This window comes from Microtus ochrogaster, linkage group LG4, assembly GCF_000317375.1.
Source record: "Microtus ochrogaster isolate Prairie Vole_2 linkage group LG4, MicOch1.0, whole genome shotgun sequence".
NCBI classification, from domain to species: domain Eukaryota; kingdom Metazoa; phylum Chordata; class Mammalia; order Rodentia; family Cricetidae; genus Microtus; species Microtus ochrogaster.
In genome coordinates, this window is record NC_022030.1 from 60,777,995 (window position 1) to 60,795,934 (window position 17,940).

The 17,940-nt window shown below is 49.7% G+C and overlaps 1 protein-coding gene across 10 annotated transcripts in view; it reads right to left on the bottom strand.

The window, feature by feature from the left end:
* Lrrfip1 (LRR binding FLII interacting protein 1) overlaps nt 1–15,310 on the bottom strand; it is a 134,269-nt gene extending 118,959 nt beyond the window's left edge. For 6 of the 10 annotated variants that reach the window (XM_026786527.1, XM_026786526.1, XM_026786525.1 and 3 more), the window contains exon 1: nt 15,077–15,310. In XM_026786527.1, the coding sequence (XP_026642328.1) occupies nt 15,077–15,172 (96 nt within the window). In that variant the 5' untranslated portion in view covers nt 15,173–15,310. The remainder of the gene's footprint in view (nt 1–15,076) is intronic. The other 4 variants (XM_005361700.2, XM_026786529.1, XM_005361701.2 and 1 more) reach the window with 4 other exon arrangements.
* Nucleotides 15,311–17,940: the final 2,630 nt, after the last annotated feature.

The following is a 17,940-nucleotide window of genomic DNA, read 5'->3' on the forward strand; positions in this document are numbered from 1 at the left end:
GGTTCTGGTTTTGGGGGGCAGGGACCCTGTGGCTCTCATACGTAACACAAGGCTCATGCCTTCTTCTTCCTCATGTAAAGACTGGGCACCCACATAGGAGCATGGGTCCTACAGGGTAACACTGAAGACTGGAGACATTCCTTGGAGGTCTGAGTGGGCTGGGGACAGTCCTTCCAGCCTAACAGCCTGACAACCTGGTATAATCCTGATGTTCCTGGGCATCTGTGGTTGCCATGGTAATGGTAACCCCAATTCATTTCTTCCCATCTCCACATGGACCTGAATGGATCAGGGCCTCTAAAGTTATTGAAGGCCATACATGGGCAATCTGTACATGGCTTTGGTGCTTCCAACCACACTTCCAACCAGTCCCTCCCCTTCTGAGGGCCATCCTGGGCTGGGTCTTCGGCCATAGGGGAAAGCAACAGCATTGTCAAAGAGGCCTAGAATACACTTTATAGAAGCAATGCAAGCTGGGCAGTGGTGGTGCCTGTCTGTAGTTCCAGCACTTGGGAGGCTGAGAGAGGTGAATCTCTGTGAGTTCAAGGACAGACTGGTCTACATAATGAGTTCCAAGACAGCTAGGAATATGTAGAGAGACCCTGAGTCAAAAACAAAGCAAAACAAAAACAAACAAACAAAATCAGTGTAGTCTCCTGAGCCAACAAGCATGCTGCCCCATATCCTCATACTCAGCAACAGTCAAAGATGAGCCTGAAACCTTCGGGGGCCCATTAGGGTCGATGTGTGTTAGCCCAGATATGTTCCCTACTGCATCCATGTGAATTCTGGGAAGCAAACAGGTGGCTGGTAGCTCACCTCAATGATGCCTTCCCCCAGCCCAGTCAAACAGCCTGGAGCCTGGAGCCTGGAGCCTGGAGCCTGGAGCCTGGAGCCTGGAGCCTGGAGCCTGGAGCCTGGAGCTAAGACTAAAGGAGAACCTGAAACCTAAAGCTTGGAGTCTTGAAGGAGTCTAGAGCAGAACCTGGTGCTTGGAAGCTGCAGTAGTGGGGCCTGGGTCGTAGAGTAGAACCTTTAGCCTGGAGCCCGAGGGAGAACCTGGATGCTGGAGCCTGGAGTCTCAAGGGGAACTAGGAGCTTGGAGTCAGTCTTTTCTTTTTTTTTCATAGTATTTTTAAAATTTTTTATGATTTATTTATCTTTATTTTATGTGCATTGGTGTGAAGGTGTCAGATCCCCTGGAACTGGATTTTCAGACAGTTATGAGCTGCCATGTGGGTACTGGGAATTGAACCCAGGTCCTCTGGAAGAGCAGTCAGTGCTCTTAACTGCTGAGCCATTTCTCCAGCCCCTTGGAGTCAGTCTTGAGAAGCATTATGAACTGGGGGGCAGGAGTCAGGCCTCTACCTCTTTAAGCACAGGTGACAGGCATGTGACCATTGCACAGATATGTTTGTGCCTGGCATGATGTCCTGTGTAGTTTCGGAGGGTGTGTAAGGAAATCTCCCCCGCAGACCATGTATGCACTAACAGCAGGCTCACCCCAGGTCTGACATTCACATCAACTCACATGTGCCATGATTTTATCACAGCTTCTATCCCTCGGGTGGGCACACTGAGGCTCAGGGACCCTGTGGCCTCATCAGGGATGGCAAAACTGGAGTGTGGGAACTGCAGAGCCCAATGTTGACGGTCAAGGCTGCACCTTCCAAGAAAGACTCAGAATGACTCAGGGAACCTCTCAGAAGATGCTTCTGGGCTGAGGAGTTAGGATGAAAAGTTCTCACAGTGGAAACAGCCTAATGTCTTAGCCACAGGAACAGCTGTGGCCTCTGGGGTGCCCGGCCCTTTGCTGGTGAACTTTGAGAAGGCTACGGGGCAGAGAGACTGCACTTTCTGAGTGTGCTGAGAGCTGGGGAGCTGAGCGGATGAAGAATGGCCTATCCAGCAAAGCCACTCCATCCACCGATGCACGAACTTGGACAGAGGCTTGTAACCTGCCTTGGAAATAAATGCCTCTTAATCCAAGAGAAAAAAACAAATGGAGGCTGCACAGTGCATTCTGGGAATAATGGAGATGTCAGGAAGGTGCCATGATAGGAGCTGCAAGGACCCAAGGGTGATGGGAGGGGACCCTGAGCAAGAGAGTGACCCAGCATCTATTTTAAGATGCTTGGCTATGTGGCTTTGTAGGAGGTATGGGGATAATTTTAATCCCGTGGAAAGGCGAATGCCATTGATCATTTGTTGCCCAATATCTTTGCCCTGCTAATCTGGCCGGAGTATTAGTGGTCCCCAGTCCCCCCCCCCACATGTCACACTGAGCTGGAATGTTTCCCATTTTCCCTTTGATGTCATAACTGGATTTCAGGTGGGCAGCTGACAAAGCAGACCAAGGTTGTGCCTGACTATGCCTTGATCTTGAACCTGTGGTATCCGGGTCTGTGAGCAGCCAGCATCCGTGCTACTATGACTCAGCCTGTGATGTATTGTTATAGCACTCCCCACAGACAATGCTACCGCATTTCGGGAACACAGGCAGACCTCTACTTCCAGAATCAGTAGCTATCTTCTGGAACTGCCCAACCTCCTCTCCACCTCGGAGGTGATGGTCCCCTCTCTACCGCTTTCCAGGAGGTCCGATGGAAGAAATACCAAAAATAGGCTAGGCTTTGTGCCTGCCCCAGAGAACAGCAGCTCACCCTGACGAAGTCCGAGTGGAATGTCTAGGCTTCCACAGCGGAGGCCAGTGGTTCTGTGCTCAAGGCACAGACTCAGCAGAGGTGGGGGGCGGGCGCAACGCCTAAATCAGTGTTCTTCTCCCTAGCAGCCATCTGACAATGTCTGGAAACATGTTCCCTCCTCCCCACCAAGGAGGTGGGAGTTATTGGCATCTGCTGATCAGAAACTAGGGATGTTGTTGAGCCTTCCATGGTCTCATCGGGTCCCCAGAGCCAATAGCATCCAGGCTGAGGAAACCCCAACCTAAAACGAAAGTATGAAAGAAGATATGGAAAATTGAAACAGCGTGGAAGGCCGCCACCTAATTTCAGCCCATGTGGCAACCATACCAGCCGGCTAGAGGCATGGGTTAAAAATAGGGAGGTAATTTAGTAGCTTCTCAGAGGTCAGTTAAGCCCAAAGATAAACAGCGGTGAACAGTCCAGCCTGCAAGTGCCAGGTCTTCAGGACGTCACCCAAGACAGGCACTCGCCTAGGTTATGAAAGGATGGAGCACTAGGAAAGCCTGTGTGCATCCTTCTGCTGACTTTAATTGAGAACCAAGAGACAAAAGTGACGCTAAACACAGGGGTCCTTTGTGCAAAGAACAATATCTCGTCTTTTGTCAGTAAGACGAGACGCCTGACACACACAACCTAACGACTCAGTCCATGGGTCTTGGTGCTGTTGATCCTGGGTCAGGGTGAGGTCAAAGACTATGGTGGTGGGACCGTGTGGCCAAGGCATCCTACCTCATGTCAGGCCACTAACAGAGACTAAAAGACAGAGGAAGGCCCTCAGACAAAGTACAGTCTCTGGAGACACATCCCATCAGTCTATTCCTTCAGCTAGGCACCATCTCCTAAAGTTTCCAGAACCGTTCAAAATATCACCATCAGCCAAGGATCAACCCTTCAAAATATCAACCCCATTTTCATATCCAACTCATAGCAGTCCCCAGCTCCCATACTCTGAGACAGGGAAGTCCATAGGTGTGTGGATACTCAACTGTGTGTGTGTGTGTATCTGCATATATAATCTTGTATATATATGTAGTTAAACCACAGCCACGAAGCCAGAAGCAGTGGTGCATGCCTGTAATCCCAGCATTCTGAAGCAAGAAGATCTTGAGTTTAAGGTCATCCCGCCACCTGGGTGACACAGTGATACTCCATCACAAGCAAGCAACGCCACAGCCATTAGCATCTTCACCGCGAGTTCATTTAGCCAGTCCTTTATGCCACCTGCATCTCTCTTCCTGGTCAGCGGTTATCTTCTTTGTAATTTCTCTCCCATCCTTCCTCTCTGTCCTCTCTCTCCTCACACCACCCTATCCCTTCACCTAGGAGGAAGCCTTGTCAGCCCTGACCATGGATCCCTGGCTACATCTCAACGGGACTCAAAGCACCAAAGCCTTCTGATGCTCTCCCTGAGCCACTTGTAGGTAGGAACTGTCCACAGCTCTTTCAGTAGTACCGGCTAAAGGCCACAAGACATCCTCTATCACATATCCCACACATATGTCACATAGACCACCACTACCCTGGCAGAACCATTCCTCTTTCACAGACAAAGGGAAGGGATAAAGACTGCTGTGCCCTTCCCACAAGTGTGCTTCAGGCAAAGTCCTACCGCTGGCTACCCCTTTACCTGCATCACCGTTCCTCTCCACTTCAGTGCCAGACCATGAGTGATGCATGGTTTGAGAAAACTCAATTGGGATTTCAAATTACGGGCTATGCCTATTATAATATAGCGCCACAAAGGATAAACCACTGCTCCAGAGCATGGCCTGTACCAACCCAGTGGCTGCTACCTGTGTAACTACTTCAGTTAGTTTTAAAACTGTTGAGAATGAAGGTCCTCAGCTGCATGGCCACACTACAATTGCTCAGCAGTGACCATGAGGATGGTGGCTCTTATGATACCTTGCAGAGACACAGACAATTCCCACCACAACAGGATGCCCCACAAGCCAGGGTGCCCTGACAGCCAGCTCATGTTCCAGAGGCAGTGAGAAGCAGCTCGGGGTACATGGATCATGTTCCCTACTCAGTCTACATGGGAAGCCCACTCCCGGGACTGTCAGTCTAGATATTCCTATTTCTTTCCATATGCCTGAGGGATGCCAGAGAAAAAGGTGGAAAGTAAGAGTAAAAGAAATCACTGGGTGGTGGTGGCGCACAACTTTAGTCCCAGCACTCGGGAGGCAGAGGCAGGAGGATCTCTGTGAGTTTGAGGACATCCTGATCTACAGATTGAGTTTCAGGACAGCCAAGGCTATACAGAGAAGCCCTGTCTTTAAAACCAAAACCAAAACCAAAAAAGAATAAAAGAAATCCAGGACAAGGGTGGCAGTGCAGCATGAACAGGGATGAAAGGCAGAATGGACAGTGTGTGAGCCCCTGGTGTTGTTTATATTAGCAGGGTCAGTGCTGCTATGTGAATCACCCCGAGAATGGAGCGGAAATCCTGACAGAGCCCAGCAGGATGCTGACTGTTTTTGGCTTTCACATGCTGCTGACCTGAGAGTTTATCCACGGCCAAGACCAGATCACATTCTGCCTACCCAACTCCCCAGGTGCTTGTTTTATGTAAGGTGTATCTCAGGTCCTAGGGAACTTGACAAACCAATGAATGAATGAAAGGTTCTTGATGCTGAAGTCAGAAAAATAATTTTTTGTTTGTTGGGTTTTCCCTTTTTCTTTTCCTTTTCTCTCCTCTCCTCTCCTTCCTGTCCCTTCCCTTCTCTTTCTTCCTTTCTTTAATTTTCTTTTCTTTCTCCTTCCTTCCTTCCTTCCTTCCTTCCTTCCTTCCTTCCTTCATTCCTTCCTTCCTTCCTTCTTTCTTCTTTTGACAAGGTCTTGATAGATAGCCATGGTCATCTCGTTACTTGCTATGTAACCCAAGCTGGCCTTGAACTTGTAGCAATTCTCCTGCATCTACTTTTCAAGGGTTGTATGTATCCCCATCATCCAACTCAAAAAATCTTAGGTTTTTGTAAAATTCTCATCTCTCACCCAATTTGGCATTTTATTTTTTCTATTGGCAAAGGCAAACTAATGAGCAGTTTATCTGTGTTGCAGGAGGTTAGTGAGTTCAAGACCAGCCTAGACGACATAGTAAGGCTCTGAGCATGTGTGTGTGTGGGGGGGAGACAGACAGACAGACAGACAGACAGATTAAAAAGAAAAAGAGGTCTGGTTAGATGGCTCAGTGGGTAAAGTTGCTTGTTCCAAGACTGACAACCTGAGTGTCACCCCTGGTACTCACGTGGTCGAAGGAGAAAAGTGACTATGACCAGTTATCCTTTTACCTCCATCTATGTGCCACGGCATGTACACGCCTGCACACGTATGCACACACGTGTAAAATAAATGTGATGCATGCATAGTGGCACAGACTTTTAATCCCCTCATCTGGGAGGCAGAGGCAAGCCGTTCTCTGTGAGTTCAAGGCAGATTCACACAGCAGGTCACAGGCCAGTTAGAGCTATATAATGGGACCTTGTCTCCAAATAAATGGATAAATAAAAATAAATACATAATAAAACAAGTTTCAAAATGAAGAATCACAAAGAAGAAAGGGGATGAGGAGCAGGAGGGATGCTTCCAGAAATTAAAATTCAATATAGTTTAGGCATATTTAGTAGGAGTAGATTCATTTGAATACTCTCCCAGACAATCTAACAAAAGACAGAAGTGTAGGGGAGGGGGAGAGAAAGATCTGCACAGACAATAGGCATGCCTAGAAGAGAGCTGGTGGGATGGGGACACCCAGAAACCTCAGAACTGGAGAGCCACCATTTCCAGATTGAATGAAGCCTGTCACGTTCAATACACATGAGAAAAGCCCAGGATACTAAGAACAAAGTGACTGCCTCCGAACCCAGAGAATAAAAGCAGGTTACAGCACCACAGCTATGAACAGCACAAACCTTCTCAGAACAACCCCAGAATGCTAGAATAATCCAGGGAGAAATGTTGAGAGGACGGTAGAAGTTCGCTTTTAATTTTCCTTTTCCTCATTGATTCGCTGACTTATTAGGTAACACAGGCAAATCCTTGGCAGACCTGCCAACACTGCTCCCCACACCCCTCTGCTGGGGCTCCGTCAGCAAACGGCAGTCTTCCCCCCACAGAAGACGGAGGGCCACCTTCTCCTGCGCAGGGCTCTTTTCAACCAACAATATCAATTGGGCACCGCTTCAAAGGACACAGAGAAATCTTTGACATTCTTTAGAAACTTATTTTTAACCCAGATCTCTATATATAACCAAACTATCAATCAAGTGGGAGGGTAGAAGGCTTTTTTAGATGTGTAAATATTTGGAAAAGGTATTCTTGTTCAGAAAGCGACTGAAATGGATGTGTTCTAACAAGTCAAGTTTTGATTCAAGAAAGATAATGTACAGTCCAGGAAATAGGGACTCAACCCCTTCACCCGAAAGGGCAAAAGGATCCTTCAGAGCTGTAAAGGGGGAGTGGGTACTGGGGTGGGCAAAGGCTGGGCAAACAGACCCGAAGGGGAGTGGGTACTGGGGTGGGCAAAGGCTGGGCACCCAGACCTGACTGGATGGGTTGTAGGTAATAAATGGAATTGCATGATGATCTGATTTTCTAATTATATCACAAAATGGAGCATAAAGAGTCCTGTTAAGGGGCTGGAGAGATGGCTCAGAGGTTAAGAGCATTGCCTGCTCTTCCAAAGGTCCTGAGTTCAATTCCCAGCAACCACATGGTGGCTCACAACCATCTGTAATGAGGTCTAGTGCCCTCTTCTGGCCTGCAGCCATACACACAGACATAATATTGTATACATAATAAATAAATAATTTTTTTTAAAAAAAGAGTCCTGTTAAGACTAAAGAATTATAGATCAGATACATGGACAGGTGAGCAGCTCTAGGAAAACCAGCAAGCTGTGTGGGTTGACCACAGTGATTTGTAGGAGGCAGCACAGTCACCTCCATTGAACTTGCCTGAACGCTGACTGTGTGCACTTGACCGTTGTTCTGGGATCTTTACATGACATCTTTCATCTGCCCTCACAACCACCTCATGGGAAGTAGACTATTATCATTTCCTTACTGTATGTAAGGGGAGGCCCAGGGGCTTATGTAATTTGCTTTGACCATGACTAGTAGACAGATTTGAACCCATGAAACCTGACTCACGTGTCCATACCATTAACCACCTGTCACTGCACCAGTGAGCATGTTGTTTAACCCACAACATGGAAATGCAGGATGAGGATTAGGGGGATACAGAGAGGCCCTATTTGCGTCTGTGGATACTCACTTTGATTCTTCAACCCAGAAAGCCAACGGACAACATCTAAACTTGATAAATCAACAAATCAACAGAATATATATATATATATATATATATATGGAGACAAGGTTTCTCTGTGTGTAAGTATCCCTGGATGCCCTGGAACTCACTCTGTAGACTAGGCTGACCTTGAACTAAGAGAAATCTGCCTATCTCTGCCTCCCAAGTGCTGAGATTAAAGGCATGTGCCACCACCACCCATAATAGACTATCTATTTACATGCATAATATTTGGGAAAATGATGATACTCACCAGAGCATTCAGGGACATACGGACCCTTTAAAATATTGTCTTTTACAGGGCTGTGGCAATGCAGTATTTATGAAAACATCTCCTATATTCCAGAAACTGGAACTTCTGCTGGACCTCACAGCCAATGAATAGTATACCTGGAGTTGGCTGGCGGTGGCACTTGGAAGGCAGAGGCAGGCAGATCTCTGCCAGTTTGGGGCCAGCAGGGGAGGAACAGGTTTATATGGCTTACACTTCAGCATTGCTGTTCATTGCTGAAGGAAGTCAGGACAGGAACTCAATCAGGGTAGTTTCCCTGAGGCAGGAGCTGATGCAGAGACCACAGAGGGGTGCAGCTTACTGGCTTACTCTCCCACAAGACTTACTTGTTCAGCCTGTTATAGAACCCAGGACTAGCAGCCCAGAGATGGCACCGCCCACCATGGTCTGAGCTGTCCTCCATTGATCGCTAAATGAGAAATTGCCTTACAGCTGGATCTCAAGGAGGCATTTCTCAGCTAAGGTTCCTTCCTCTGATGACTAGCTTGTGTCAAGTTGACACACAAAACCACTCAGTACACATATCTTGAGGTCATGTAAAATTCAAGATTGCTATTCTACTGTCTGCTCAGCTTGTCCGTTTAACCTACCTTTTAGAAAACAATGTAATGAGCAACCTTACTTGCCTTGGGTTTCCCATGGCCTATGGCTGTTTCAGCTGTCACAACCGAAGCCAATGAATGCATACCTGTAATTTTAAATGATGTATTCTTCCATGCCCCTGACCCAGAAAGCAATGTGTGTGCTATGATAACCCTTGCTAAAAACCAGCAAATATAGGTTGAAAAGAATCTTATAAGCTGAATATCCACCATTAATGTAGCATACACACACACACACACACACACACACACACACACACATTGCTTGGTAAATAATTCTGTTGGTGATATTGTCTGTTAGTTGGGGTCAGCTGGAGTCTGTGGCTCAATTCCTGGTAAACTCAGCTAGAGACTTCTGTGACGTGTCCCTCATTCCTCCCCTATGGGATGCTTTCTGTGCTGTTCAATAAAACAGAGCAGGGCCCTCTGTGAGTCACCTAGACACAGACACAGGCACAGATTCAGACTCTTACAACAGGCAGTCAGGGAGAACAGAAGACACGGAGGGAGCAAAGAAGAGAACAGAAACCTGGACTGCCTCTTGGTTGAATGATGCCAAGGGGCAGTGCTTTGATTTCAGTCCCCACTGTGACACCGAGGCGGCACTGGTGACTCTTGAGTTGATTATTCATGCTTTCAAATCAACACACACACTGTGAGGAAAGAAGCCATGGGAGAGTTTTCACCAGGAAAGGGTCAGGGTCTGCCAAGTATTAAAAGGACCGCTCTGGAAACAGAGAGATAGCTCAGCCTTTTGCAAAGGACCTGGGTTCAGTTCCCAGCACCCTCTCTGGTGGTTCACAACTGCCTGGAATTCCAGTTCCAGGGGATCTAACGCTTTCTGGCCTCCTATATTCATATGACACATAGAAACTCACACAGGTACACACAAATATATACATTCTAAAAAAACCTATATTTTAAAAATGATTAAAGAACTGTGTGGATCATGACCTGAGAACACGGCTAAGGTAAAAATCACACATTAGTTTGCTAGAATAAAAATGAAATTTTTACAGCTGTTAAGAGTGAGCAAAGAAGGCCTGGGACATAGGGATGCAGTATCTGCCTCACGAAAGCCTACACTGAGAGCTCACAGGTCAGCTGGGGACAGCTGTCCCAGACACGGGTGAAGCTGTCCAGACCGTTGGATGTCTTCTGCAACGAAGTATTGGATGAGGTGTCAAACGTTCTACTTTTCTGATGGGACTCAGCACACTTGTGGGATCAAACTCCTGAGGATGCCTGGCTCATTGTGTTCCCCCTTCTTCCTTTTGTGCCCCACACTCTGATGGGATTTACAGTCCAGGGCCGTGGTCTCCACCATCCACCCTAGTCTCTTTATCCTTTCATAGAAAAATCCCCACCCTGAGCCTGGAGCCAGGAATCACCCAGACTCCCCACAGATGGAGGAAGAGACAGCTGGCTCTGATAGAAATAGCTGTGGGCGGTGCCCAGAGGCCACTAGAGACAGCAGGGCTGTCCAGCCAAGGCTCTGAATCCTCTCTAGCCTCCTCCATCTCTTGGCAATCACAACAGTGAAAGCTCACAGGCCCAGGAACTCCTGTTCTGCCATTCATAAGACCTCACAGACGATGGCCATCCCCCCAGAGCAATGTCTCTCTTAGGAAGGCCAGCCAGGGTGACTTTATTAGTATTTGAGGTGGGGAAGTTCTCCACATTGAACGATGAACAGCCGCCATGTTTCCCCACCCTAGGGAAGGTGGGGTACCATCACTGCCTGACAGTGAAAGACTAGCCACTGTGGATGGCACAGCCAGCCAGTGTCCGTTAGGTTTTTATCAGCTGACCAGTCTTGGAAAATGAAGGCACAAAGTTGATGGCTCTAGGGAAGGGGCTGGGTAGCATAAAGGACCTCTTCTTTTTTTGTCACATTCAGGCAGTATCTGGCTTCATTGTGCTGCCACAGTGGGAGATGGGGCCTGAGGACTATGACAGAGGCCAGGAGTATGTCATGGTAGCTGAATCACACCCAGACCCATCAACCCAAGAAAAAAAACCAGGCCAGCTTGATGCTAAAGGCAGAGGAGGGAAAAGGTCTCAAATGGGCTAACCCCATGAGCACGCTCAACACATTCTCAACAGCCTCGAGGTTTGAGAAGGTGCAGAGGCAGGCTCGCTTCAGGGCTGAGTTCCGAGGTCTACTGGGGAGGATGATAAGGCCAGAGCATGTGGAAGGACTATCTTCATAGGATTGCCCGGTACAGATGTGGTACTCACACCAGGCTCCCCAGAAGAAGAGCTTATGGCAGGCATATGGCTGCTTATGGTTTCCTGCAAGAGCCCTAGAGGTAAGCAGGATGGCCACGTGGGCTCATCAGGGTGTACATACACACATACAGCCAGCCTGATCTTGCTGTGAGCCCACAACAGAAAGTCACCAGAATGGGAGAGTGACATTCTCTGTTCTCACGCATATGAGCTAATAATGGCTGCAGGCTGCCTCTCCCAGGAGCCCTGCTGGGACTGGGGGACCGTTGCTGCCACAAGCCAGGAGCTTTGCTCCAGTGAAGGTAAAGTTGGGGACTGGCTTTGAGCTTTTAACATCCAATGCTCCTGGACCATATGCCAGGAGGATTCAATTAGAGTGAATTCCTTGGACAAGAGGCTTCAGGGACAGTTATGGACTGTCCTCCCACTTCCTGCCCTTCCCTGTTGAATGAGGAAAGGCATCCCTAGTAAGCCACAGAGGGAGGGACCAACTCACCACCCAGGAAGATGCCTCCCTCAGCTCATGACAGACAACCCAGATGAAGTCAGCTGCTGTGACTGTGGCAGGAAAGGCCTGAAGAAGACACCGAACATCCTGGGGCAGCGTGCTGAAGGGGAAATCCAGGCACTCCCAAAGTCCCTGGCAGAAGGTCCCATGTGGGAGGAGGGGAGACTCGGCCTTAAGATTTACCATCTGAGAACTTCAGAAGCACCTCCACCCAGATCTGAAACCTGGCACTCCCAGCCTTCCCATGCTTCTGCCAGAAAGCAGGCCATGTCTTGATGTCTGAGGAGTGCTGGCAGCCCCCTTTCCCCAGCATAATGTTAGAATTCTACCTTCCAATGATGATTTAATCAATGCTGATGTACCAGAGGCATATTAAATGAACCTGCCTACTTGCTGGGTTAGAGCCAGATAGGACCTGTGGACACGGAGAGACAAGGCAGGCTGTGAAGGGGGCATTAAAAGTCTCTTCTCTTTTGCAGAAAACTTCGGACCCTCAAGAGAACTGAACTTCTATTCCACTCCACTTGGGTGGGTCACCTGCCTCTGTGGCTCAGACCTTTTGATGACCTTGACCCAGAGTCTCCAAGTGTCTTCCTGAAGGCAACTTGCCCCTGCCAGTTTCATAACTAGCCCACCACCATTTAGTCCTGTACAACGTCCCAAAGTATTCAGGGCAAACTGGCCCTCCCCAGCTCCAGGTCAGGCATGGGTAGTCCTGTCTCCTTTTGCCACAGGGACTTCACAGAAAGACAACAATCTGTGGTCTTGGAATTTGGAGCAGGAGAGCCATAGAGACCTGCAGAAGTTCTCTATAAAACCTCTGCTTCTAGATCTCTGGAGAGAGGCAGGCAGAGGAGACAGCACAGTTCAGGGGGACAACCTGGGATGACCCCTTTTGTCGAGCCTGAGGCCAATGAGCTGCCGCACAGCACTTCTGTCTGTGGATGGGGCCAGCATACAGGAGCCTGCAGTGTAGAGACACAAGCAGTGGCAGGAGGGGAATCCTGCCTCCCCTGAGATTTTTGTACACTACTGGTATGCGTTCCTTGTCTAGGTCAAGTGGTCAGGGTTTTTGTCCTGGCAGCCAAACCATCTGGCTGGTAGACACATCCTTCAGGAACTCAAAATGCCACTTCCTCCAGGAAGCAGCTTCTGATCCCATCTGCTAGCTGGAATTACCTCTCATTCTGAACTCTCCAGCCCTTCCACGCCCTTCCGATCAGATTGTGTCTTAGATCCCAACCTGTAGATAGAGTCTCACTATGTGGCCCACACTGGCCTCCAATTCTGGATCCTCCCAGCTTAGACTCCTTGGTGCTAGGATCACAGGAGAATTCTCCTCATCTTGCCAGACTCATTTTTAATCCAAATCCTTGCCAGTTTCTCTCCTCACTCTGGTGTTTAGGACAGGCGGTTGGTTAATGTGTCATGGATTAAAAAGTGAACAGTAAAGTTCCAAACCTGAGATGATTTGGCTAATGTTCATAAGAATGCTTAAAAACTGAGGGAATAGATAGTTGCCTTCTGAATACTGATTTAATTTCACAGTTGGGCAACAGAATTCAATTGCAGAGCAGACAGCATCACCTGCTCCCTGCAATCTCTTCAGTGACTGCCGCTAGGTCTGGGTAAGGGCCACATCTGTGGCTGACTTTCACTGGAGGTTTGGGGTCCGCGGGGGCTTCACTCATTTCCCGAATTGGTTGGATATACTTTGCCCGCTGTTCCTTTGCGTCTCCCACAGCCTCAGGAAGTCTGTCCCTCCTTCAGAGATGAAAACAGGGTTGAGAGGGGGCTGGGGAACACAGCTTTTCTAGACCAGCACAGTTAGTACAGAGAGGTCTGTTCTGTCTGGAAGCTCAGGTCTGACTCCTGCCTGTCTTTATAACTGCTGACTGCAGCGCCCTGGATGCAAGGCAGAACCATTCCCTGGCCCCTGCTTCCAATCTATTTTTATAACAACTAGCCGATAAGAGACTGGCTTATGGGACTCCCAATCTTCTCATTCCTTTGTCCTGCAATCACAGGGATTTGTGGGGCACTCTGGCCCTCCCAGGGACACTTGTTTGCTGTGTGGTCACATACCCATGTAAGAGACTGTTGTAATCAGGAATTTAACTAAAGTCAAAGGTACTGTAACCAACACCATTAATCACCTACTCTCCACCTGTCTAATGAACCCTTGGTGTAAGATACTGATTGCCTGGCTAACACCTCCAACTGCAGGCGACCTCAGCACATTCTGCCAACTACACCAGGGACAGCAGGGACCTATGCCTAGGGTGACATGGGAGAGCCAAGTGTCAAAAAGCCTCACAGAGGACAGAGTTTGTTTGTACAGTGAGCTTCAGGGGATGGATAGGAGTTTGTTGAAAAGCCCTCTCTTGTCTTGTACAGAGAAACCATTTCTCAACGCAGCCATCTGCAAACAGGGATCCACATACCAGCAAAAGTGAAGTCAGGTATTCCAGACTACCAAGTGGAAGAGCCAGTCCTGGCCAGATCCCAGCCACTACCAGTCCAATATAATCGCAGCCTAAATTGTTGGGATGTTTTTCCACGTGGAAATAATATGTAGGCTAACTTTCCATCACAACCTGAGCAGAAGAGATAGGAGGAGCCCGGATTTCATCTGCACTGACTTTTTTTTTTTAAAGTCAGTATGTGCACAGGACACTCAACCCAAAAGGAACAGAAAAGCCATAGAAATGTCTCCGATTCCTTTGTCCACCTTCGTCTGAACCAGTCGGCCCCTCCCCCAGAGAGGCTGCCACCAGTTTGTTCTAGTCTTTCCACGTGTCATGCATGCTGTTGCAGCCTGAAGGTTGCATCTTTGTGGGAGAAAACGGGGCGTTTGTACAGACACGCACACCCATGTGCCCTCCTTTTCCACATGAGAAGTTCATTTAAAAAAAGGGTTTGCCGTTGTATTAAACTGTCCAGGAAACTTTACCAAGCCTCCAATCATTCCATGGTTTGCTTTCAGGATGGTCTAGACACGGGACCCCAAAGTTACCCCCAAGCTGATCCCCATGGTGGCAATGGTCACCAACCAATTGGGGCCATTTCAGCAAGGCCATGTGGCTTCTGGGGCCGCCACTGGTCAGCAGGGTCGGTCTAACATTCTTTCCCGGTACAATGGGGGGCACTGGGTCCCTACTAGACTGGGACCCTGCTACCTTGAGCCCCTGGTGGCCCAGTTCAGCCATTCCCCGGGACTAGCGGCCCACAAGGACCAGGGACTGCGGTTGAGGGCAGAAGCGCCACTGGCCTGTGGCGGGCGCCCAGTAGTCCGCAGGCCTTAGATGGGAGCCGGGGCCCAGTGCTTCTGCCCCATGGGGCCGGGCCCAGAGCGCGGCCACTGGGACCGCTAAGGACGGCTGGGGACCACGAGGGACACTGACAGCTGTGACCGCGCCTCGCTCACCTCGCGCGCGATCTGGTTCAGAGCGTCGTCCTCCGCCGTCAGCCGCTCCCGGTTAGGGAGCCGCTTGCGCCCCGATCCCTGCGTACCCATGTCCATCAGCCGCGGTGCACAGCTGCTGCGGGACCGGTCTCGGAGCCGTACTTGCCTGCCTGCCCGCTCCGCCCCTCGCTCCGCCGCGGCGTCATGGCGTCAGCGGCGCGGGGCTGGGGACGCGGGGGGACGCGGGAGGCTGGGTCCAGGACCACTGGGCTATGCGGGTACCCTGGAGACCGCGAGTTGGGACACAGAGACGCAGGGTGGTGATGGAGATGCTGAAGCGGTGGCGACGAAAAAGCTGGGGGACAGAGACGCGCGGGTGACAGGGCAGGGGGCACTCGGGGCTAAGGCAGAGGCAGAGAATATTAAAAGTAGCAGAGACTCACAAATGAGCCTCCCTCATAGGGGCAGGCAGGGACCTAGAAGTAGCAAATTGTGGAGGCGATGTATTTATTGGAATACCAGAGAACACAGATCTGGGCATGAGAGATACTGTGAGACCAGGGGCTGTTGGTGGTGCTCAGGAACTTGAGCTGTAGAAAGCAAACTGCTAGGAACAGTGGAGAGCTGAGTGGTAACCTCTGCTGGGGTCATACAAAAACTTTCAGAGGATTGGATGGCCCTGAAGAGTTGACACTGAGGGATGGGACCAGGTTATGGCATCCTTATCTCAGCCAGTTAAGTCTATCTCCAGGGAGTGAGAGTCTTGCTCTGGGATCAGGTGCCTTTAGATGGCAGCCCAGGTACTAGTAACCTCCCAGCACTCTGGGCTCTCGGATCCGTCCTGTGAGAGTATGCAGTAGTATAGGGCTCTCTTCCTGTCTGTCTTTCTGCTCACATCGCTTGCTGTCTGCCCCCAGCTGGCCACTTGACTAGTGTGTCTCCAGCTTCTGAGAAAGGTCCAGGCATCTTCTCCGCTTCCAGTGCAAACTTACGCTCTGAACCTCTCTATGGGCACCACTAGGGAGAACAGAAGGCTGCCCCGGAGGCTAGGCAAAGTGAACCAAGTCCTGCCCTGCCTTGTCTCCGTTGGTGCTCCATGGACTGTTTTTTATTAGACTGGGCATCTGTAAAAGTTCAGTCTGGGAAAGGCATTGGGATCTCCGAACTTTGGGTGAAATTCAAGGTGGTTGGACTTGGGGGGAGGACAGCAGGGAGGACGGCCCAGAAAAAAAGGACTAACCTTCAGAAGGCTCTGGGATCAGCATGGTTAACTTTCTAATGAGTTTCCAGCCCGAGCTGTATGACCACGGGGTGTGAGCATTAGAAACACCATGTGGACACTGATGGGGACAAGAAGCAGACCCCTCAGTGACAGGGAAGGTGTTGGAAGCGTTTGCCAGGGAAAAGACGGGAAACTGAGTGACTTGTGAGGAGTGAGGGATTCTGGTCACATTGCTCAGGGAGTGTGTTGACCCAGCTGGTCCACTACTTGGCACACTGTAGGCACAGGGGAGAGACCTGATGGCCGAGTCACCTATGCCGTTTTTGTACCATGTGGCGGCCCATACTCCTTAGCGATGTAATCCTGCTAGAAGTCACGGGCATTATCTTTCTTTGCCCAGGCCAGTTGGGGGCGGATCATCATCTCCTTAGCAGAGGTACATTGAGGTGACCCCATGTTGGCGAAGGATGTGTCCCCCCCAACCTGCTCCTTCACGTACACCTGCTCTGCACCTGCAGTCTGCCAACTGCTTGACCAGGTTCTTAGGCACAACCATGAAGGACACAAACCTGGTGCTGTCCTCTCAAGGTGAAGGAAATGCTGAGTGCTCCTTACCCAAAGCCAGTTGCAAATTCCAGCATCTTCCTTCTGGGAGAAGTCTGTCTGATACCTAAGACCATTCCGTCTACCTTAGATCCTCAGCCCAGCCCTCCTGGCACCCCAGGAGTCTGGCCCTTTTATTCTGAGAGCAACCTTCTCCCAGCAGTGCTCTTTTGTCCCACACAATAGCATCAGCAGATTGGTTCAGAGTAGTGAGAGAAGATACCTCAAAGATCTAAGGACGTCCGGGGCCACTATGTTCATCTTCAAGACCACCTCTGATGTCCTCCTTAGAAAGGATCGTGGGAAAGAGCGGAAGGGACCAGGGCAGCTCTCATAAAGGCCAATGAATAGCTGAACCCTATCCAGTTTCCCACTCTGGGTCTCTTTGTTCACTGGGTAGGCCCTGCAGGAGTCTTGGAAGTTACGAGGGGTCTGGTCCGGTCTGTGTGAGGACTCAGGGCTTCTGAGGGAGAGGTTAGCATGAGTTGTCACAGGGATTAAACTGGGTGCATTGAGTCATCATGGGTCCTATCCCTGCCTCCTCTACCGTCCTCCACCAGCAAAGGCTAGAAAGATCTCTCTTGGACTATAGTGGAAAGAGTCAGGGGGAGCTACATCTCCTTCCAGTGATTGCTGGCATAATGGAGCAAAGCCTCTCATGGTAGAACATGGGTCAAATTTATGGCCACCGGTGGGACTGACAGTGGGTTCTGACTCTGTCCCACCAGGAAGGGGGGTGGTGTGGGTTTGACCCGCCACCCACTTTCATTTGCTTCTTTCAGTGGCTCACACTCATATTTCCAAAAGAGTAAGGTGGTTTAGCCCACCCTGACGCTGCCATCTTAGATGCCTGTGGACACCCATTTCTAGCAGGTTTGCTGGAGGAAATACTTAGGAGTTGTCTTGGGCTCTTTCTCTCCCCTCCCCAACCCCACCAGATGCCCAAACTTGTTTGTTTCCCCCCTTCACCTCTGATCAGTTTCCCTACCCTTCTGCATCCCATCATGATCAACCCCAGCTCAGTTAGAATCCTCCTCTCTAGATCGCTAGTGTGGATAGT